Source organism: Ornithodoros turicata, unplaced genomic scaffold, assembly GCF_037126465.1.
Source record: "Ornithodoros turicata isolate Travis unplaced genomic scaffold, ASM3712646v1 Chromosome31, whole genome shotgun sequence".
Lineage (NCBI taxonomy): Eukaryota > Metazoa > Arthropoda > Arachnida > Ixodida > Argasidae > Ornithodoros > Ornithodoros turicata.
Window position 1 is genome coordinate 210,859 of NW_026999355.1, and position 23,802 is coordinate 234,660.

A 23,802-nucleotide genomic window follows, 5' to 3' on the forward strand; every position below is an offset into this window, starting at 1 on the left:
GAGCGGCGCCGATCTCCAGAAGCTATCGACAAGTACCGCAAAAAGACGCAGGAAGACTAAGATACCCTCAATCCAAGTTGGTAACGGGGTCCTTGTAAGATGAGGAACCAAGGAAACCCAAGCAAGCTTCGATGGTCCATACAAAGTGGAAAACGGTGCACCAGGAAGGCATTCTAAAAGCCGTGGGCTATAAAGGACCACGAGGGACGAATGAAATGGCGGCCATTGGAAAAGTTATTCCGTACCGTCCGCGGAGGGACGGTTAACCAAAAAGGGGGGGGGGGTATGTAGTAGGCAGAAGACGAAGAGGAAGATGTTGCGAAGGAAAACGAAGTTACGTTCCAGTGCTCTAGGCTGGAGGCAAGGAGTCTTCCTTGTGGAACATTACAAAAATTGTATAGTGTTCGAATAGATTATGTCACGAGGATGATTTTATGATGTTAAAATGATAGGTTATTCTCCTCTGTTGTTTTGATTAAGAATATCTTCTTTGATTAAATGTGGTGTTATAGATTTTATTTGCTCTTGTGTTCGTGTCGTTCTTGTCGTTCGTGTCCAATGGTCTTCCAGTGTCTCTGCTATTCACACTTAGTTACTTACAACTATCAGAACTTCACGCTATTGTAATGATGGTTCTCACGTATAGGAATATTAGACTTTTTATAATACAACTTGTAATTTTGTTTGTAATCATATTTATTAAGAATACATTCTTTGATTAAATGTGGTGACCGTTTCTCGTTTTGATATGGTGTTGTGCAGCTATTATTTCCCTACATGTTGGAGGATATGTAGGTTTGGTTCTATATTAATGCTATGTGTCGATCGTGTTGATTCGAATTATTTCCTTATGTCTGCGCTATTCACTTCATAACAAACTGATTAATTAAATTTATGTGATGTTGGAATATTAAACTTTGCTTCCATATTGTGGTCGAAATTAGTTACATCTATCAGAACTTGTAATTAAAGCAGTAATGAAAACTCCTGTGATGCAATGAAGGTTCTCATGTCTCAGACCTTTCATAATACAATTTGTAATTTTGATTGTAATCGTATTGATTAAGAATATCTTCTTTGATTAAATGCGCTACTGCATTTTAATTCTGATTCATTGAAAACTCGTGTGTATGATTACAGTTAATAAAAATGTTGTGTTTGATCTGTGATACCTACTCAATGATATTGTATCATACCTGTAAAGTGTATTCTTTGTTACGTGTATTGAATTGTGTTTCTTCTGCTTCAGGTTTTTTTGTTGGGTTTTTCTTCTCCACACAGGGTCACAGCATAATTCCTGGCATTATTGACTTTAATAAATATATTTTCAATTGTACTTTTGTGTATGGCTATCCTTTGCACGTCTATACTTGCATGTAAACCGCCTACCACACGGCTGTGGTAGCGGAAAAAATATGAATGAAGTCGGCCCAGGCTGAAAAATGTGCGAGGGCAATCGCACGCGAAGCCCTCCGCCCACGCGCCGCCCACCGATAAGCGCGAGGAGAACCCTCCGCACACGGGCCGGCCGCTGATAAGCGAGAAAACACTCGCGAAGGACTCAGGGGCCGACGGCACAGGGTCCTGGCGTCTACTCAAACCCCCTAGAGTACGGCCTGCCCCTTTACTACTTCTGTGGGCGAGGTTGTGCGAGTGAGCAGCAACGTCAGCGCCTCAAACAATGCAACGCGTGGTAGTTTAGCAGACGACAGCGGCAGTTTCAAATACATGGTCTTGAGTTGTTCACACTTTTCAAGATGCACCGCTTTTTCTGTGGATTTCCTACAGGTTTTGTAGCTTTCCTTGGCGCCATACTGCTTGAAACACCATGCAGAAGCGGCTGATAAAACTATACCTATTGTTGGATCCATGGCTGCTTGGGCCCGAACTGGCGCTGCGCTCGACATGGCAAACTTTGCTGCAACAGTGCTATAATAAAGTCACCAACTAGGTAAACTGTATTCCGCAAGACAGATTAGTGCAAATTTCGTAAATAAGCATCCTCGTCGCCAAAATATGGTGTGGTGTCTTACACCGAATGTACAGGTATGGCGGGCTAGAAGGGCATTCTAGCCCGCCATAGTACAGGGCAGAGCCCAGTTACGCAGCCTGACTCCATCGTTCCATTCCCAAACCTTTTATTCCACGCGCCTCGAGCCATCATGACGATGCCTCGCCGATACCACAGACGTAATATTCAAAGAGAGGGCGATAACAGGCTAACAGTGATCTCGGATGACAGAGACAAAAGAAGTGTGTTATTTCGTTAAAAGATGTACGTTCAGCACTGCCTTGCTAGGAGTGCTTCACGAAAACAGCAAGACCGCCTCCTGTTCTGTTCAACCTCCTTCATAATACAATTTGTAATTTTGATTGTAATCGTATTGATTAAGAATATCTTCTTTGATTAAATGCGCTACTGCATTTTTATTCTGATTCATTGAAAACTCGTGTGTATGATTACAGTTAATAAAAAATATTGTGTTTGATCTGTGATACCTACTCAATGCTATTGTATCATACCTGTAATAAGTGCATTCTTTGTTACGTGTATTGAATTGTGTTTCTTCTGCTTCAGGTTTTTTTGTTGGGTTTTTCTTCTCCACACAGGGTCACAGCATAATTCCTGGCATTATGGACTTTAATAACTATATTTTCAATTGTACTTTTGTGTAGACTATCCTTTGCACGTCTATATTTGCATATAAACCGCCTAGCACACGGCTATTGTAGCGAAAAAAATATGAATGAAGCCGGCCCAGGCTGAAAAATGTGCGAGGGTAATCGCACGCGAAGCCCTCCGGCCACGCGCCGCCCACCGATAAGCGCGAGGAGAACCCTCCGCACACGCGCCGCCCGCCGATAAGCGGCAAAACATTCGCGAAAGACTCAGGAGTCAACGGCACACGGTCCAGGGGTCCATGTTGCTAACTCAGCCCCCCTAGAGTACGGCCTGCCCCTTTACTGCTCACAGAAACTGGTCTTATAGACCTTCAACGAATTCTATCTGTTTCCGCCTTATCGACCTTATAAGCTTTGGATAGCTCCCCGTGACAGTATCATATTACCTTGACTTAGGCTGTGTTCGGCGCGTTTCGGCATTGAGTCAGCCATTCTAGGCGCCACAAGAGTAACGTATCTATCGCAGGCGACCTCGGGCGCTTAGATAGGTCAGTTAGTTATTACGACTGGAATGGAAGATAGCATTCATGTAAGAGACATATGATGAGATGACTGATCTCTTTTCAAGAACTTTATCGTAAAGGTCATATGGAAAAGACGTCACTTCGAATATCGGTGGTTGCCAAACGATATTCTATTAGACACTGTATGGCATCGCAATTCTTGCGGTGAAGCACCTCATCCCATCCCCATTCATGTAGTTGTTGCTCCCTATTGGAGATTGCTGGAAAGAATGCCCTTTTGCGGCGTCTGCGTAAAAGCCCCACAGATGAGCCACAGAACAGCTGTACAGTACAGACCACAGAGAAATAAGGTTCGTGCTCTCCTGAAGCTCACCAAGAAGAAATTCTATTCAGAACAATATTCGGAGAATCAGAAAAATACAAAGCAAATTTTGGGCAAACTTTAAAAACGACCTTATGGATAGTTAATAAAGAACTTAATGGACATGGCACACTTAATGCTTGCCCCCTTTCGAGCGAAATATTCCGAACTGCAGACTGTTCCTCTTCAAGAAGTATTTTGCCCGAAATATGCGAGTAGTATAGTGGGGATCCCATCTGCACAGTTTGCCGCTAGGGGCGTTACCATTGCGATTTTTTCGCCGACGCCTCCGCTGCACGGCCACACACTCCCATCATAAATGTTCCTTAAAGCTACCAGTAGAGTATATCAACTGAAGTCAGGTGAACATGTCTTCAAAGCTGGACATAACATAGATGGGTCCATGAACTACACCAAAAGAAAAATGAAATTCATATTACTAAAACCTCCGAGACTAGGGACAACGAAATAAGACTAAAGAGGAGAAAGTCTCAACCACAGCTGAACTTTACTAGGAAGATGGGAGACATTTAAAGAAAACAACCAAAGATGAGCCAAAAGTCTGTTTGACACTTTGTCTCTGTGTTTTTTTACTTTCATACCCTTAGTCTCGGGATTTTACTTAGTATGAATTCTAAGCATCAGCTCGCATACTTTTTAGCAATTCTTTCATAAAGTGAAAATTTGGGCCGTATAGGTGAGGTGACTTTTTTTTTTCACCCTACATGCGGAGCGAGAGCAAGCGCAGGCATAGTGTCTCGCATGCAGCAAATCGAATTTTTCTAATGAAGTTCTGGCTTGTCTCTCATGGAAACTAATTACTTTTCTTTGAAGTCACTTTGAAGTTCAGAATTACTTTTCTGCTGAAAGTAGATTGTGTAACGACCAGTTGTGCTCACCTTGCTCACGGAATGCTGTGCATGCTTTGCACGTGCTGTGAACAGATAAAGAACAACATTCTTTTGTATATTTAATATAGATATTTTTCTGCAGGGGAAGCACACTGAAGCATATTTACAGCATACATCTTGACAGCGGGGCCGCCGCAATGTTTGATGAACTCCATAAAAACTTTCCTTTCGTGCTGTCCTATCACCTCTGAGTGCGCCAACAGCAGGAAGAAGTGTCGTCACATAGTGTTTCACCTATTCAAGGCCAATCTGTAGTTTCTTCTCGGAACCTTACTGCATTGCCTCTCGTACAACAAGCTAGGACCATGGCCGAGGTTCTAATAGGATTAAGGTGTGTCATGATTGCTTGATTTTCTCTTGTCCATCTTGCTTGTTTTGAGCAAGCATTATTGGCAAAGCTCTTCTAATTCCTGTGATCTGCGCCGAAAACACAGCTCCGACGACAGATGGCGCCACAGGATTCTGCTCTGGTAAGTTTATGACAGAGTATTTAACGTGACTAAGCAACTTTTCCCGTGGCGTGCTGAGGGTCTCTAGGCTGGCGACTAGGAACGCCTCGTCAAGCATAGCACTGGGCGTGTTTGCTAGGCGATGTTACCGCGGTGCGGCTGCGGGCATTGGAATGCTATGTTATGTTACACCTTGCAAACAAGACTGCCATAGCGAGCGAGCGACGTCTTGCTGGGCCTACCGACATGAACAAAACGATTGTCCTCTGACTTCCCACTTTGGTGGCCAATGTGTAGGCATTTCAGTAAATCTACAGATTTTCCCGTCCATTTTAGTCAAAGTGCCATCTGAATTAATCCATGATGTTTTTAAGCATAATAACCCTGTATTCATTATAGAGTCATCTCCGCAGAATATTCTACAGACAAATAGTGAAAGGAAAAGTAAAAAGCTGCTGACGGGACTTAAGTTCTACTGCGTCTTATGTTGAGCATTCGCACCGCGCCGAGATATCTGGAGTTGGAGCAAAAGTATAGCAGACGACACCATTGGTCATGTCGTCTGCTAAGGAATATCTTGTGACTGATCTGCAGGACATTCCATGCGGTTAGCAGAGCGCGAAAAGGCATGATGCTCCTAGCAGACGACACCAGTGGTCTTGTCATCTGCAAAGGAATATCTTGCGACTCTGCCGCAGGATATTCCTTGCGGTTTGAAGAGCACGGAAAGACATCACGCACACTGCAGCTTAGTCACAAGATATTCCGTAGCAGACAACACGATCAATCGTGTCGTCTGCTATGTGAGCCATGCCTTTTCGTGCTCTTCTAATATGGAATATCCTGCAGCTCAGTCAGAAGATATTCTGTAGCAGACGACAGCACCAGTGGCGTCGTTTGCTATGCTACCGCTCCCAATATCTCGACGTCGTGCGAATGTCCAACGTAAGACACGGCAGAACTTCAGTCCCATCAGCAGTTATTTCTTTTTTACTTTTCGTTCCACTAGAATACTCTACGGGGATGTCCCTGGTGTGAATTCACCGTTATAGTGCTTAAAAACACCATGGATTAATTCAGATGGCACTCAGATTAAATTGAATATCACCTGGATTATTTCAGATGGCAGCTGGATTAAACTGAATGGTGCCTGGATTATTTCAGATGGCACTTGGACTAAAATGGGCGGGAAAACCTGTAGCTAGGCCTAGATGGGTAGAAATCTAGCGAACCGGTAGAGATGTAGGAAGGGAGTTGCCTCAGGACAGAAGCCGCCGATATTTCGAACAGAGACTGTTCTTCTTCTGGGCACCGTCCTCATCATTGGCATGGTATTTAAAGGGTTAGGTGTGACGTGTTTAAAGGTTCATGCGAATTGTGGGTCAACAGCCCGGAGGGAAGAAAGGTCCGTACGGGTTTTTACGGCGGGAGTGAATGGCTGCTTTGTTAGAGTGTGGAGGGGATTATGTGAACGTAGTGATCTAGGCTACAAAGCTAGCTAGGCCTGTTGTCATCCCCATAGGTTTCATGTGAACGCTTCAGATCACTAAAACAAATTGTTCTCAAAATACGTATTTCAGCACTCATGATTGATTGATTGATTGATTATGTGTTTAATTGCACAAAGGCAACAAAGGCCATAGAGCGCCAAAACCATGGTGAGTGTGTCGGAGATGATTATGGGAAAGATGATGTGAGAGAGTGTGTGGTAGTTAAAACCTATCTACAGGTATGAGGTATGAGCGATGAGCGATGAGATTGACCAGGATAAGAGAGAGAGGGGGATGACGATAACAAGCGAGCATGACAGTTAAAAGCTATCTACAAGTGTGACAATGAGATATTTACATGAGGAGTTCGGTGATATTGGATAAAAGCGGAGCAATGCTTATCATCTACGTCTGACTAAGAAACCCACACGTGGTCAAAAATTTGACTACGTTATCAAACGGCACAAGAGGGGTGTCACCCAGTAGAAGGGCTGGGTGGAGTGGGACATGGTATCTGTAGAATGCGGTGAAATACTGTTGGCGTTGGTGTTCGAAGTGAGGGCAGGATGCCAGTACGTGCAAGACAGTGCTGACAGTCAAGCTGTCACCGCAGTGCGCACAAGCTAGCGGATCCTGACCTCTGAGTAGGTGGTGATGCGTGAGCCATGTGTGTCCAATCCTCAATCTCGCGTAAAGAACCTCGGATGATCTGTTGATGTGTTCAGTCCGATGCGGGGAGGAAACGTGTGGCTGTGTGAGGTGTAGCACTCCTGCTGCCACTGTGTGCAGACAGCTCTCTTTAACACTGGCAGGATGTCTTGGTAGGGTAGTCCTAGAGCTGACTCCTCTTGTGCCAACGCTCGCCGAGCCTCACGGTCGGCTCGTTCATTCCCCGGGATCCCAGTGTGGCTGGGGACCCAGCAGAGACAGATTGAAAAGCCTCGGGAACAAAGTTGAGTCGCAAGCGCTCGTACTCGCTTGACGAGGTGATTCTTGGTGTCATAGCATGAAAGCAGCGCACGCACAGAGCTTAGCGAATCGGAATAAATTACTGCATTTTGAAGGTCGTTTTGTTGAATGTGCCGCAGAGCCAGGAGAATCGCGTAAAGCTCTGCGGTGAAAACTGTGGCGTTCGTGTTCAGGCGTGCCGTCACAATAAAATCACCTTCAAGGGCAACGGCCGCCACACCATTGCTTACTTTAGTCCCATCAGTGTAGATTGCATGGTGGTTCCCGAAGTTATGATGAATCTCCAGGAATTCCTGGAGAATGACAGTGTGTGCAGTGGACTGTTTGTCAAACTGTGTCTTTTTTAAATTTGATTGTATTAGATGTCTCTGGCAAGGCGCAGCATCGAGGACTGCCTGCTGCAGGGGAACGCATGAGGGGCTGAATCCCACACGGGAACTCGCCGCCTGCACACGAAGCGGGAACGAGGGTACAACAGAGGGCTTTGCAAGGAAGAGTCGCTCCAGAGCGGGGTTCACACTAGAGTGTACAACTGGGTCATCGCCCTGGCATCTGTACTTTAGCGCAGCCTTCACATGTTCAAATTGTCTCCGTCTCTCGAGCGACCATTCATTGCCCTCAACATACAAACTCTTCACAGGGGACGTCCGGAAGGCACCGGTGGCGAGTTGGATGCCTTCGTGGTGGATGGGGTCCAACACCTTCAATGCCGAAGGCCGCGCCGAGCCATACACGACACTCCCGTACTCAATTACTGAGCGCACAACCGAGTCATAGACCCGCAACAGTGTGACTTTGTCGGCTCCCCACGATCGATGGGATAAAACTTTGAGTATGTTGGAGGATTTCAGGCACTTCTGTTTTATATAATTTATGTGTGGCACAAAAGACAGCTTCTTGTCAAACACCACCCCCAGAAATTTTTGCTCATCAGTAACTGGTAGTGTGTTGCCACCGAGGAGCAGCGAGGGCTCAGCAAATGTGCCTCGCCTCCTTGTAAAGACAACACACGCTGTCTTTTGCTCGGAAAACCTGAAGCCGTTTTCATCAGCCCACTTAGATAGACGGTTGATCGTGAGTTTCACCTGCCTCTCAGCTGTTGAAAGACTTGATGCCGAGTAGGAAACCTGCACATCGTCTACGTACAGGGAGTACTGGACGCCAGGTGGGATGGCTCTCGCTATCGAGTTCATTTTCACAACGAATAGCGTAACGCTCAGCACAGACCCTGTGGAACCCCGTTCTCTTGTACAAAGACGTTAGATAAAGTGGAGCTCAGACGGACACGAAATTTTCTATCCCTGAGGAAATTCTCAATGCACCTGTACATGCACCCTGTGATACCACATGCGTGTAGATCTTGCAGAATCCCGAAGCGCCATGTGGTATCGTATGCCTTTCCGAGATAAAAAAACACGGATACGCAAAAATGCCCACGAACAAAAGCCTCTCTGATTTTTTATTCTAGGTGGAGTATGTTGTCCTGGGTGCTCCGGCCGGAACGAACACCACTTTGGTGTTTGTCAAAGATGCCTGCCTCTTCCAAAACATATACGAGCCTTGCATTTACCATGCGCTCAAAAGTCTTCCCAAGGCAGCTGGTTAATGCGATGGGGCGATAACTAATAGCAGCAGACGGGTCTTTCCCTGGCTTGAGAACCGGAACCACTTCGGCTAGCTTCCAGGACAACGGAAGAGTTCCTTCTCTCCACACACGATTAAAAAAGTGGAGTAAAATTTGTTGCGACTGGGGTGTTAAATGCCGCAACATGTCATAGTGTATGCTGTCAGGGCCGGGTGCAGTGTTCTTTCTTGCCTGTAAGGCTCTCTGAAGTTCATGTGCGTTGAAGGGTACATTGTAAGGTGCTGTATCTTGTTTAGGTTGTTTAATAATGCACTCATGAGCCTTCACTACGCATATGCTAAACCAATGTGCATAACGAAGAAACAAACAAATAAGCTATCACTAGGTAGCGGATTTTATGGCACTAAAAACACGCGTTTTTAGCAGGGTTGCTTACCAAAAATATTATTGTTTCCGTTTCCGTTTCTCGACGATTTTCGGTAGCAGTTTCTGTTTCCGTTTCCTTTTCAGAATTTCGTTTCAGTTTCCGTTTCCGAGGTAATTTCGGTACTGGTTTCTGTTTCTCATCCGGAACTCTTACTATCTGGTTTTGGCTTTTTCATGTCAGATATTCTAGTTACATAATGTATGCAAAAGGACAGCCACAATAAACACAAACACGAAAGACTTTAATACAAAGTTCGTCACGAATCTTATACACTGCGAGTAGATGCCTCTCTAGGTTGCGGAATACATGCCTTTAAGTTTCAAAAGACTTCGCTCGTGCGCAAAAAATAACACGTCATCCAAAACTTTCGCGTCCATCTTGCTGTGCAGCGTGCTTAACACGAAAGAAAGTCCCGAAAATAAACGGATGAATAAACATTGAATGATGACTGGGACAATAGTACAGATATATATAATCTTCATATTAACGCGAAAACACTGAGGGAAACGTCCTGCGAATTTGGTTTCCGTTAACGCTACCAGTTTTGAATTTCGTTTCCGTTTCGGTTTCTGGTGGTGGAAACTAAAACAATCTTGTTTCCGTTTCCGTTTCCATTTTCGTTTCCTGTTGAATTTCGGTAATTACCGTTTCTCGTTTCCGTTTAGGATAGCCAACCCTGGTTTTAGGCGCCAAAGAAGGCACCAAAAAAGACCAGAAAAGGCGTGAATTTTCGCAGAATGGGCATGATCAATATGCACTACCGACACTACGACTCCGAGCGATGCTTCCATCATTGGTTGCTTTATGGTGGCATACGACTCTATCGCATGCACTTTGGTGACAGTTGCTGGTCTGAAAAGTATGCTTCTATTATAAATTATGATGTCATTCTTCGGCTGCACTTCCACGATTTCATACAGCCAGCGAGAGAAATAGGAAACAAAATATTATGAAGATTTGGCATGCACAAAACCGTTCTGATCGCATGGCAATCTTTATTTCGGAATTCTACTAACAGCACCGGGCACACATCTTTTTATTGAATTTGTGTAATTGAATCATTTTTTTCTTCTTCTTCAACCATCTACTTTCTCAAACACGTATCCGTAACTGTAATTTTCCGTAATTAATTACGTAATTAATCCATAATGTAACCATTTTTCGAGTAACTTGCATGCTGAGGAAAGTTGCTTCTGCACTCAAATTTTCCATGCGAGTTTTACGTCGTGTTTGAGTTTAGGTTCTGTGTGTTAGGTGGGTTGTCCCATAAATTTGTTTTCAACAAGTATTACGTACTCTGATAAATTTAGAAGATCCAGTGAACAGGTAAGGTGAACCATTGTGTCAAAGTTTTACATGCCACTTTAAAAATGAGTAAAAACTCTAACATTTCACAAGCAACTGTAACTAACTGAGGTGCGTTTCTGTGTAAGTAACGTTCCCTGTAACTCCGTTACCCTTAGAGTCATGTAGCTGTAAGTTACACTTTGTGAGTAGCCTATACGGCCCTGGTCACCACTAAGCACAGCTGCAAGGGCAAACGTTGTGCTGCAGCGGGTACAAGGAATACAGGCACAAAACAATCTACTTTCTGCCAACAAGCGGAAACACACGCATTCTGTCATGTAGCGCGGCGAAGGGTGTCCTCGTCTTTCTTTTTTTTTTTGTTGTTGTTGTTGTTGTTGCACAAGCTATGAAATAAACATGAACCAGCTAGCAAGTAAAGTGCGCATTCATCCACTTGTCGGCGCCTATTTTCAAATCAGGCACTAATCGCAAAAAGGGCATTAATATTAGGGTGCTAATGGGTCCCCTTCGACCTGATTCATGCTCCCAACGAAAACGATAATGCCTGGAAATCCGCTCTCTAGTTATCATCCTCACCAAGTTATCGTCTAATTAGGGTGAATGGATCTTATTTCTCCTCATTCATATGATAGGTCTCGACTCGTGAGCATGGTATACCCTCTTTAAACTGTGCACGAGGACATTAGTCACATTCCAGCACTGTGTGGTACCAACTTCTGCAGCTATCTCAAGGGCGTTTTTGCTGTACACCACTGATCGTGTATATTGTGCTCACTACCGTATCGTACACAAGAAAAAAGTGCTTTGCACGAAGGACTTCCGCTTTGCTTCTGAGATCGCCGTAGCAGCACTAAGGGATGTGCTCTAGATCACTGCACCGGCCGCATTCTTAGGCCCAGACTTGGCCCGAGCCCGGACTTGCTTTGATTTACCCGCCCGGATCTGGCCCAAGGGCTGCGTACCTGACCCGGGGACGACCCATGCTCACAGAAGTTCTAGGTTTTGCTGCGCAGCCGCAGCCCGGGCCCGTGAAATTCATACGCTACCTGAACCAGGCCAGCCAGGCCTATTGTAGCGGGCTGTAAAAGTTGAGTGTTTCTAACTAACAGTGGTGTAGCTCATTAATCATGTAACGAAAAACTTTCAACCGCAGTTATTTTACTTTGCTCAAAAGTGGCTTCGCGTTTGTTCGTGAGACAAAATTTCATGGTGTTCGATTTGAGATGGAACTACCCAACAGTCACTAGAAATTCTACACTACGTTACTATCAAACGAAACCAGAGGACTTGTATAAAGCGAGCAATACTCACCACAAATTTTACACTATTTGCTAATATTACATTTGCTGAGCTCAAGATCGTGGGTTCATTCTCCGCCGAGGTGGATAGCACTGTTGGCGAAGTAAACGACGCTTCAAGCACCGTGTGTCAGAGATTTCCGGCGCATGCCAAAAGAGCCCCATGTGGTCAAAATTATCCGCAGTCCTACCCTGCAGCACATGCAGCATGCAGACACGCAAATGTAGGCGGATTCACCTTACGTGTAAATCTACTCCCAATTATTATACAGTACATTAATATTGAATGAAATCAGAGGACTAGCATTAAAGTGAGCAATGTCTGTTCTATATCACAACACTCGCCACGAGTTTTACACTATCAGAGGCCTAATAGCTTTTCATTAATCAAGTCACACAGAAACGTAAACAACCCTTTTGCAGGCTTGACAGAACAGATACCAAAGCACTATATGCGTACAAGTAACCACACGAAATCGGGGCACAAATTTTTTTACCAATATAGTTACAATATTTCATGGTAACACTTCTAAGCTTGCTGTAACCCTAATACTCGAAACACATCAAATTTACCTTGTCATCAATCGTTTATAGCACAAACACAACCAATGCATGCAATCCAGATACACGTCCGTTGACTGCCATCTGGGGGGGGGGGGGGGAATATGTTTATTGAGAAAAAAACAAAAAAAAACAAGGAAAGGTTAGTCAGGCAAAGGCCGACTTGCTATTCCTTTCGTAAAGAGGAACGGAAAAGGAAAGGGGACGAAAAGATAGGAAGAAAACGAAAAAAGGAAAGAAGGCGGCAAGAAAGAAAACGAAAAAAAACGAAAGAAAGAAAGCGAAAAAAAGGGAGAAAACGAAATAGAGGAAAGAAAACGGAATTTCCTCAGAACCGAAGGATATCCCTTTACCTCTGCTTTCTTCCCTCGTTCCTGAATTGCGAGAGCGAAGCACACGGCAACGGAAAGGACGACGGCGACGTGGAGACCTGGGGTATTTGATATATTGACAAGATAGTCATAGTGTACCGAAGTAGGCGAGGGGAAAACACACAAACAGACTGCAAGACAACGGTTGCGGGGACATTCCTTTTTGCTTACTTTCCCCTCTTTCCTAAAACGTGCGGAGGGCCCCGAATAGTTTTCCCCAAATCATTCTCTCCCAGAACAGTATGGGTCGTTTTACAGCGGCAGCTGTATGAGGGCGTACCAGTTCTCCGTCGCAATGTATTCCCTGTAGAACATATTTTACCTTTTTCTCGGCAACCAACAGGCGGATTTGAGGGATGTTTGTGTTTATCTGTGAATCTGTGTTTATCTGTTATTCTGTGAACCCATCGGCCAAGATGAATTACATAGCGCTGACAGAATTCTGAAATATGCCTCACGTTTATTTTGACTTCACGAAAGTGGAAAAAATGCACCTTTCTTCTCGTCCCTGAAAATCTTTCAGAAATCAATAAACACCAAATTTATATGTCTATCAGTTTCCGTTTTTATAACAGGAGAAACGTCCGAAGTATGAGTACATATACACAACAACTGAAAGCCCAGTGAACCATAACACTAGCACAGAGTAACCTCTGCGTCGCCTCCTGTTGTCGCATAGGAAAAGCCGCGTGGAAATTTTTCGACGGTGTCCATCCGCCGAAAGTGGTGCACGGTTATTGTGGGCAGTGCGTGGGCAAGCCTACACCACAATTTGCAACCTACTTTCGATATCGCCGAGTCTGCGGAGCAAAAAAAAAAAAAAAAAGACCTCGCCTCCCTGAGCCAGAGATAAGGAAAACAGAGTCACAGGTGCTCGCGCAGGTGATGAAGGAGAAAGCGGCGCGATAGAGCGGCAGCTGCGAGCGGGGCAGGGAAATCCAAACGAACCACACATTAGGGAGCTTTACCACATCGGAAGGAAACAAACCAAAATAGAAAAGAATGATGTGATGATAATGATTCAATTTAAGTGGCACAAATAAGCATAATGTATAATGCATAATGTAAAAACCCCCAGACTAGGGAACACGAAGGGACAGACACAACACGACGTCTCAAACAAGTGTTTGAGACTTCGTGTTGTGTCTGTCCCTTCGTGTTCCCTAGTCTCGGGGTTTTTTCGGGGTATCTTCACCAGCTCGCTTGCTTCCTAGCCATTTTTTCATTCACAAATATGCAGCTCAGGCTATAGTGCGCCAAAACTATGGTAAAATTGTGACTAGTTAAAAAAATCAGACGGTTACACTAAAAACAATATCAACAAAGACACGATATGTAAAAATATGCATATTAAACCAGATCGCAGATAGGTAGCCAACGTCTCTCAGAAAGTTATAGATTCCTATAGATATGGCAATAGTGGATCATCACCCAGTAGTAGAGGTGGGTGAAACAGCAAACTGTGCTGATCAAATTAAATGGCGTCTGCGGCGTGGCTCATGTAGCGGGCACGATACGAGAATGTGTAGTACAGAGAATTGCTCCCCCACAGCGTACATACTAGGTCCGTTCGATTAGGGCTGCACTGCTTGAACCAGTTCTCGGCAGTGTAAGGGGAGTTCTGAGCCCGTGCAACCCAGTGCAGGCTCAGAGAGAGAGAGAGAAATACATGATGACGATGATATGGGGATGACTTCCGCAGGCTCAGTGTAACACCAGCGCCGCCAGAAAACGAATGTCGAAGTGTCATTGTCGTGCAGGCCTGCGTGCGGGTGGTGCGGGTCATAAGTGAGACCCAGTTTACGTTTAGTTGTTTATCTTTTCTGGCGTGATTGTTGCAGAAAGGCTTCTGTTTGTTGACCGAGGCAAGACGCCATGAACACCTAGGCAATCGTTCAATCCGCTATGGAGCTAGTGGACTCCGACAGCGAAGAGTACGACGAGCTAGTGACGATGATGGCGGTAAGCCTCGTAAGAAAGGACAGGAATCGGATACCGAAGTACTATGAAACTGTCGTGGGTTGCTACATCGGCTTCGAATTCAAGCGACTTTTTCGACTCTCCAGAGATACGTTTCAATTTACTTTTTACAGGGAGCTCAGCGATGTGCTTGAAAGGGAGTACCATATAAGCCCGACAACACTTCTCGCACCTGGGATTGTTATAGAAAAGGAAAACTGCAGGTAGTGTTACTTGATGCTTAGAGCCTGAAGCTATCGTGTTTTTTTTTTTCCTTTTTTTCAAATTGGAGGTAAAAAATGGGTCAATAACTGAATGTCAAAAAATCATGCAAATTTCAGCTGAATTATTACCATCAGAGTGAATTTAGTGAGAAATCAGGATTTATTGTAGAATAAACGTTCGTTTTACTGTTTGTCGACCGTGTCAGCAGTAGATGTCACTGCCTTGAGGGGCCTAGCTTAGGTGCAGTTTTATGAGTAGAAATCTGGTTTAACCCTAAGCAGGTGAGCCTCAATTCGGGGTGCAAATTCAGGGGAAAATCGTGTTTAACCCAAAAACGGTCTATTGATGCTGTGTTGAGGTTTCTAAGCTCATCGTCCACTCCAATTCCAGCACTCCCACAGACAACGAAGAAAGCTCCGGCACCCCGCCACAGGAACCACAGACACCACGTCAGGCTCCTCTAGAAGGAAATCACGGAGGAAGTTGTAAGAGGAGGCGACGAAGAGACAGAACACCTTTTGACGCCCTTCTGCAAGCGTTTGAAAAGGCTCAGAGGGACCGAGCAGAACGCTTTGACAGGAAAATGCTGCTACTGGAACGCATTGTCTCAGCCGTCGAAAAGAAAAATGAAGAAGAATAAAAACAGTGGAGGATTCACAATTACCTTAGTGCTTATTCATGTAGGTTACGTACATATCGAAACAGAGTTAATCACATCAGGATTAACAGCGCAAAGAGCAATTGTATGTTACAAAAGCCGAAAGGCACAGAACATACAGTGTGTCCCTCCGAAAGCACACCAGCGCGCTTGACAAAGTGAGCGACGAAAGAAAACTGGAGGTTTCCTTTATGCTACTTGAGTAAGTAACAGGTGCTACATAATTAGTAGAACTTGTTTCTTACTCAAGTATCGTAAATACAACCTCCAGTTTTCTTTTGTCGCTGTGTTTGTGAAGAGCGCTGGTCCACTTTCGCTGGGACACCCTGTATACAGGGCGTCACGGGGAAATCCCCGGGCTTGAAATGCAAAGAAAGCGTGCAAAGCATGCAAAAAAGTGCTGCTCGCTTTTTCTTTTGGTGCTCTCTTTGTATTTCAAGCCCGTGGATTTAACTGACACACCATGTAGAACAGAAACATTGACTGAAATGTCAGAGTTAGGATTTGGGTCTCCTGTATGTTCTAGCACTGGTTCTGTGCTATTGACCTGCGCCGGCTCTCACAATACTTTGACACAGCACCATCAACCTGGAACTTCGTTTCCTCGTCATTTCCAACTTCTTCGTGTTGGGACACTTCTAGTTCATCAAAGAAGTCTCGTTTCTGATTACAGATGTTGTGCAAAGCACATGCGCCCATGATGGTCAAACAGCTCTGCTTTATGCTGGCAGCGTCAACAAGATACAACCTCCTGAAGCGTTGCTTCAACAGGCCATACGTGCTTTCTATGGCCACTCGCTGCTGTGAATGGCACTTATGAAACCGCTTCTTCCAAATGGGGAAGCTACCTTCATTGTCACGATACGGTGTCAGCAGCCATGGCTGGAGAGGGTATGCTGAGTCACCTAAGAGGTAGCCATCGCTGCATTTTGCTGGAGCATTTTCAAAGAGTGGGCTTTCACGAAGCACTCTGGCGTCATGTGCCGAGCCCAGGAACCCAATGAAAACGTCAATAAATTGCTTCCTGTCGTCGCACACACCTTGTAGAAGGAGTGAGGGCCACTTCTTACGATTGTAATAGGACTGTGGGGACTCTGCTGGCTTGTTAATTTCAATATGACATCCGTCCACACATCCTACAGTCTTCCGTGGCCCTTTTCCCATACTGTTCGCCAGAAAGCCAGCCTTAATCCGTTCTTGTTCTTGTTGGTCGGGCCAACAGATGACACCTACGCTGATACTTTGCAAAAGGTTGAGCACTCTGTACATGCACATGTACACCGATGATTCCGAAACGTCAAAACGGTCGGCAACAGAGTACATGCTGCACTGGCTGCCGATGTAACTTAGAAGAATGAGGCAGGTTTTCTCGGCACTGATTTGCGGTCGTCAACCAGGTGCGTTGAGAAAATAAGACGACGCACGAAAGTGAGTGACAAGCGATTGCATGAGCATTTTGCAATGCACAATGCAGGTTGATATGTGCGTGCTTACTCTTAATGGTCGCAGGACACTCGAGAGTGACCTGACGAACCATTCTTCGTCTTTGCCTTCTTGTAAGCCTTCTCCAGACTTTTCCATTTGTTTTCCACCTGGAGAGGGCTCACATCTGTTGCAAATGTCGCTCGGATCCTCTCAGCAAGCATTTGTCACAGTTCTCTTTTCGCCCTATTTAAACACAAATGACACCAGAAAATATCAATTTCGTGGTCAGACGATCTCTGTTCATGCGTGGCTGCGCAACAGATGCTGCTCAAACTGTACTGCCTGTTCGAATATGTGACGGATAGTACCAATTTGCCCCTACTGAGATAGTGTGATACTTACCGGAATCCACCCTTTTTTCCAACTAGCTGTTTGAGTTCATTGTAGTTTCCTATTAGAAACCGGGTCTTTGGTGCTGTCCACAGCTCTGATTCTGTTGCTCCACAGGAAGGCCCTGGCTCTTCACTACTTAGAGGTGCAGCTGCAGCCTGCACAGGTACCGTCGGAGTGGACATGTGCGCAGCCTGCTTTATGCCCGTGAAAAGGACATCGAGGACGGTCCCATCTACAGTTAGGAATAGAGAAAGCGCAGTGGCTATAGGGTCACAACCAGTGTTGGGGATTTAAGTCCGGATTTAGCTCCATCCAAAGGCGTGTGGATTTGATCTGGGATTTGTTAAAAAATAAAAAAAAAGGATTTGAATTTGGATTGAATCACGTTTTGACAGGGGATTTATATTTTGATTGATTCACGTTTTCGACGGAGTTGGCTGTGAATTCCTTCAACCTCCTCCATAGAAAGGCTTCAATTTTGAAGCCAGCGAAATTCCAAATCGCAAAGTTAGCAGTCAGTCAGGTCTGAAGCTGATATTAACTACGTTCTTACGCGGACACACACGTTTAGATGAATGAAATGTTTAGAGATATTGCATTTGGAGAGAATGACTGAACTGTGCACCATACAGTCTTTAACTTGTATGTAAATTTAAATATCTGTTCGCGTTACAGTAGTTGTAACTGTGGTTACCGTTGCTAGAAAAATACTAAACATGCAACTGACACTGGCAGCCACGTGTGTGACATACATGGCCAAACAGCAAGCACAGCAAGCCAGGTATCCAATGAATTGCGGTCTTCCGTCTATAGCAAAACAAAAAGCTTTTCACAAACGCGTACGTATTCGTCGATATACGCGTACTAACTGTGCATTCTGCTGCATTGCGATGTCTTTCCCTTCAACGTACCTGGTGCTTTGTAGCAGTCTTGGGTAAGTTACTTCTAAAAGGTAACTGAGTTACAGTTACAGTTTATCTGCCAAAAATAGTAACTAAGTTACAGTTATAGTTACTTTCTTGGTCGAGTAACTAGTTACAGTTACTGAGAGAAAGTAACTTAGTTACATTACAGTTACTTTTTATAAAAATGACCATGATACAATTGTTAAAACCATACGTTTATTGACATTTACTGAAGTGCAATAAAAATTGTCTTGCACTTAACCAGAAGCAGTATAAGTTAATACGCGGTTATCCCACACGGAAAAATACGACATGTGCATGCAACCTGGCGCATCGCGATGAAAAAGAAGAACACGGTGACACGCACATGTTTCGTAACGTGTAGAGAGAGAGAGAGAGAGAGAGAGACATACGCAAGAACAAGGAACTCTCCTCAAGATGCTTTTTCAGATTCGAAATTGACGTCCTGCTTGCCGAGTACGTCTTATTCCATAGTTTGCACTTTACAGTTAAGTTATTCTCGTCCTTCCATGATAAAAACTCGAAGGTTGCTTCATAGAGCGGCCACGGAAGCTTATGGTAGCAGCAACCCGAGCAGGATTAGTCATTGCACTGGTCGGAGCGCAAGTGAGCTGACCGAAAAGTTTCTCTTTGTGCATAATCATTCCCTTGTCCATATCCACAGGCGGCAGGATCCCGTGCTAGGGCAGTGACACTATTACTCACATATGACTCACTCCGAACGTTGAGGGTCACTAACTTCAACTAATTTCTGTTCGCAAAGCTGGAATTCCCTGCTTGGTCAAGATCTCAAGGCAGGGGGCACATACTGATTACGGATAAAAGGAAGGAAGGCACTGTTAGTGGAAGTAGGGGAAAGTAGAGTAAAGAAGCAAAAAAGAACGACATTGATTCGACTAACTAGTTACATTTTGCAGTTACTTCCACACAAATAGTAACTAGTTACAGTTAAAAGCTACTTCTCTGGAAATGTAACTAGTTGCTGTAACTAGTTACCCCAGAAGTAACTAGTTACAGTTACAAGTTAAAAGTAACTTAGTTACTACCCAAGACTGCTTTGTAGGCATAGTTGTTCCCGTTGCGTGGCTGTTAATAACTGGCGTGAGCGAAGTTTCTACGCCGTTCAGGTTAACGACAATACTTTGCGAACAGTTGTCCGCCGCCATTTTCCAACCGCTGCACCTGCTGCACTACCTCTCGAGAAAGTTTTGCAACAGTTCGCTGCACCAGAGGTGAACTAGGCCTGCACTTTTTCGAAACGAACGCGACAGTGCAGGGGGCGCCTGGGTGCACTGGCGAAACGAACGGGCGAGTGCAGCACCACCATGAACTGGTTCAAGCAGTGCAAGTGAATCGAACGGACCTAGTGTAGAGGCTCCTCTCTGCGAAGAAGAAAACCATGTGGGAGGTAGGTGTGTCCAAGCCTTAGTCGTGATGAAATGACATCGTGCAGACGACTGTCAAAGGATTGTGTCGGGCTCCCGATGCGGCTTTTGACCAAACGAAGTTTGTTGATGCTGTACTTGTCCAAGTGCTCTTGCCATTTTTTTATGGCTTTTTTTTTCTGGACAGGCCTAATGTCCTGACAAGGAACATCAAAAGGAGTTATGTGACCAGAAAGGGCTGCTGCAGCAGCTGTATCAGCCTGTTCATTGCCAGGCATCCCGACATGGCTAGGCACCCAGCAAATAATTAATTTATAAGATCTATTGGTCACCACAGTTGCTAGGTGCCTCGCACGATGAACAATAAGATTTTTTGTTGTACGAATGCCACACATAGACTGTAAGACACTAAGTGAATCTGTGTATATCACTGAAGATTTGATGCGATGTTGCAAGATGTAGTTGAGAGCCAAAAATAACTGCATAAATTTCTGCTGTGAAGATGGACATGACATTTTTTTCGAACGGTGAGACCTTGTACCTGTTTGAGCAACCATCGCGCATGACACACCAGAGCCTGTCTTCGAACCGTCTGTATGAAGGTTCGCATGGTTTCCAAAACTTTCCTTTAGGGACTCAAATTCTTGCAGTAGGACGGTTCTCAGGGTTTTACGTTTGTTAAACTTCGTTAGAGACCTGTCCCATTTCGGACAAGTTTGCCATGGAGGAATGCTTTTGCTGGTTTCTGCAATCATGGAACTGTAGTCAGGAAAATCGCAATCCTGAATCATTTCTGACATACGCGTGCTAACCGGGGTTATAGTAGAGCCTTTGTTCAGGAAGAGTTGTTGGAAGCGTGTCTCCTTGACACATCGAAGTGCTGGATCGTGCGGATAACCCCTTATTCTTAGTGCATGTGAAGTGCTAAAATAAAACGGGCGCCTTTCTATAAAGACCACTCATCACGTTCTACATAGAGGCTTTCCACAGGTGATGTTCGGAAGGCTCCAAGGATCAGACACAGTCCCTGATGATGTACGGGATCTAACATTTTCAGAGTAGACGGTCATGCTGATCTGTATACCACACAAACCTATTACAGCAGAAACAACTGAGAGGTTTTGGAATTTAGGGACGTACTTCCGACTTACAATTTCTCGGGGAGTGTTGGCTGGTCAAATGCGAGCACAATGTTCCTGGTTGTTATGTACTCATTATTTCTCCTTATTTTCTTGCATGCATCAATCACTTGTTGCTCTTTCAAGTTGGCAAGGATCTCCTCCACCGGTATATCAATTAGTCCGGGAACTGCAACCGCTCCACGACAGCTGTTTGAAATCTTGTGAATCCCATGTATCAAGCATTTCACTGGCATTCAGGATTCGCCCGCAATCAGCATCCGACGTACACTTTATGAGGAGGTCTCCTGATCGAAGCTTCTTTGTTTCTTAAATGTTTGTCGACAAGGATGCCACTGCTCTTTCAATAAAGAAAGGTGACATCTTAGCAAGAGGTACAGTTTTTTTTTTTTTTTTCGTTTTTTGAAGACATGGCTAAGAGTACAATGTACTTGGCACTAAGTGATTTAGCTTTTGGCATGAAAACTTCGGTCCGGGGACGCTTACCGACCCCGATCGGAAGGGAGTTTGAGTATTTAACCATGCGAGGTTTAAGAAAATGAATGTTCCTATTGGTCGCCCACACTTCACATTCATACATGTGGGAAGGTCCCGGAGTTTCGACAACCCGTCTGCCGGAGCTTGACCAAGGCCCCGACCGCCACCCGTTCAAGGCTTCTATACCCTTCCCCTTGCATCCCCTCGGCATGGTAAATAGCACCTTATGACTGGGGGCTGGGGTACGTGGTGGCGCCACTCACCATACATCAGCGTACGCTGATGCTCCCCTGCGGGGACAAAAAGGAAGCTTTCAAGTCCAACATCAGCAACGTGATGCCAGCCACTTCAAAGGTATCAGGTGCTTGACGTACCATGTTTTCAGAACGGCTATCGTAAAGACCTTCCAATCTGACGCCGCTTGCACGAACGTAGAGGCTATTCTTCAGTGCTGTCCTCGGTAGCTTCGGTAGTGCTTTAGTGCCCTCGACGTTCCTATTTCTTTTAGCACTGACGAAGCTACCTACGGCAGCACTGAGGAATAGCCTCAACGTTCATGCAAGCGGGCCTGCTCCATCCCCTCTAATCCAATCTTCCAATCCTTCTAAACCTCCCTACTGAACCGGTGCCGTGATTAGGGTTGCCACCTGCCCGGATTTCTCCCGAACCATTCGCTAATACAAGGCTTGTGTTCGGTGTCTGGGTGAAGCTGTAATCCGGAGATCAAATGTTCGAAATTGGCGAAGTCAGAGTAAGATCCTTATGACTTGAGTTTTTCGTTTGCGTCATCATCGCCAAAGATTGAGCGATAGCTAATATGAGCAATTAATACTACGTTGAGCGACATGAAGATACTGTAGTAAACCTCTCGTATAGAACCCTCCATACCCATCGCATTTAAGCATCGCTCAGCATTAAAGTCTCAAGAGTTTGATACGGTCCCTCACAATCAGTTTCACCCAATCCAAGACAGGGCAAAAAATAAAGGGTGGCGTGGCAAGGCCCACCGGTAACAGCACTAAAGATAGTCCACACAGCACTAGGACAAATGAATCCGACTGGGCCTAATAACCAACGAGTCTCATGAGCAGGGTGTCGAACCGAACCCGAACCCGAACCGAAAACGGTACCCGAACCGTTATTTTTGCCGGAACCGAACCCGAACCCGAACCGAAATTTTCATGACACTGTTGAACCCGAACCGGAGCAGAACCGTAAAAAATAATAGCGGTAACCGGTTCGCAACAAAACGGTTCGGACATAAAAGAAGTCAGCATAAGAGTTCCTCTCTATCCCCGAACGAAGACACATTGGTATCATCATCACGCGCCTATATCATAAATTTCAGAAATGTTCACCTAGCAGTCAGACGACGACGTATAGTAAGTATACTTTCAGCGTCTTTTTAACATGTTGAAGCGCAGTTGTCCTTGTGAGTGCCGCGGCTGGCGCCCCACGCACGCGGTGCGGCGTCTACTCTTCAGAGACCAGGTGCCACGTGGACGAATGAAACACGAATGGAGTAGGCCAATTATATAGCTCTACAGGACGAATATGTGATCAAATAAGCGCTCAAGATTTCCCTTTACACGTAAGCAGCACAAATTAAACAAGTCAGAAACATGACAACTGGAGAAGGAGCGTACGCAGAACGGTGCCTGTTTGATTGGTCGTGCTTTGAAAAGTAAATGTGGTTCTGCTTATTGGTAGCGCAGTTGTGTCGTCGTGACACATTGCCGTTGTGTTGTGAATTAACAAGTACACTGCTGTGAGCTCGGACAAAGTAAGGCTTGCAGGCTTATTTTCGACATGCTTCAGTACGGTTTCAGATCGATTCACGCTGCGAAGGCAGTGTGCCGGCAAGTACTGTCGTCTATGTTACGCTGTCCATCTTATTAGGCTTCCTTTAAGTGTATCTTGCTGGCACTGTGCGTGTGAAAAAAGATATTTTGGGAACAGAAAGTAGCAGTACTACACCGCTTCAACAGCGTGAACTCTAGTTGCAATAAGTGTTCATCCATTTCTCATTTCTCTCGCTAAAGAGCTACCTCACCGCTAGAGACGTCAATGCAGACAACAGCAGTATGCTATTAGCCACGCATTTCCTGATAAAAGCAGTTTTATGGAACATATATAACGGAAGCGTTGAACCGGTTCGCGAACCGGTTCGGGGCTGCGAACCGGTTTGCGAACCGGTTCGATTTCTGGCCTGGCCGAACCGGAACTGAACCAGAACGAAATCAAAACAACGCGGACCCGAACCCGAACCGAACCCGTATTTTTTGCGGTTCGACACCCTGCTCATGAGTGCATTCCACTTCGCATGTTATTTCGCTGTA

The 23,802-nt window shown here is 45.1% G+C and overlaps 1 protein-coding gene and 1 pseudogene across 1 annotated transcript; both read right to left on the reverse strand.

Annotated features, from left to right (window-relative positions):
• Positions 1-16,240: 16,240 nt before the first annotated feature.
• LOC135373758 (uncharacterized) lies at positions 16,241-17,173 on the reverse strand (annotated as a pseudogene).
• Positions 17,174-17,214: 41 nt separating this feature from the next.
• LOC135373760 (uncharacterized) lies at positions 17,215-17,718 on the reverse strand. The gene is made up of 2 exons (XM_064606844.1): positions 17,546-17,718; positions 17,215-17,350 (listed from the first exon to the last, which is right to left on the reverse strand). Exons 1-2 carry the CDS (start codon positions 17,716-17,718, stop codon positions 17,215-17,217), a joined length of 309 nt encoding a protein of 102 aa, XP_064462914.1.
• Positions 17,719-23,802: the final 6,084 nt, after the last annotated feature.

Bases quoted from the DNA above. Each gene is read 5' to 3' on its own strand.
- LOC135373760 (XM_064606844.1), bottom strand. From the start codon at position 17,718: ATGTCCACTCCGACGGTACCTGTGCAGGCTGCAGCTGCACCTCTAAGT. The intron at 17,351-17,545 runs GTAAGTATCACA...GCTTGCTGAGAG, and splicing joins GGAAAAAAGGGTGGATTCCG to GATCCGAGCGACATTTGCAA.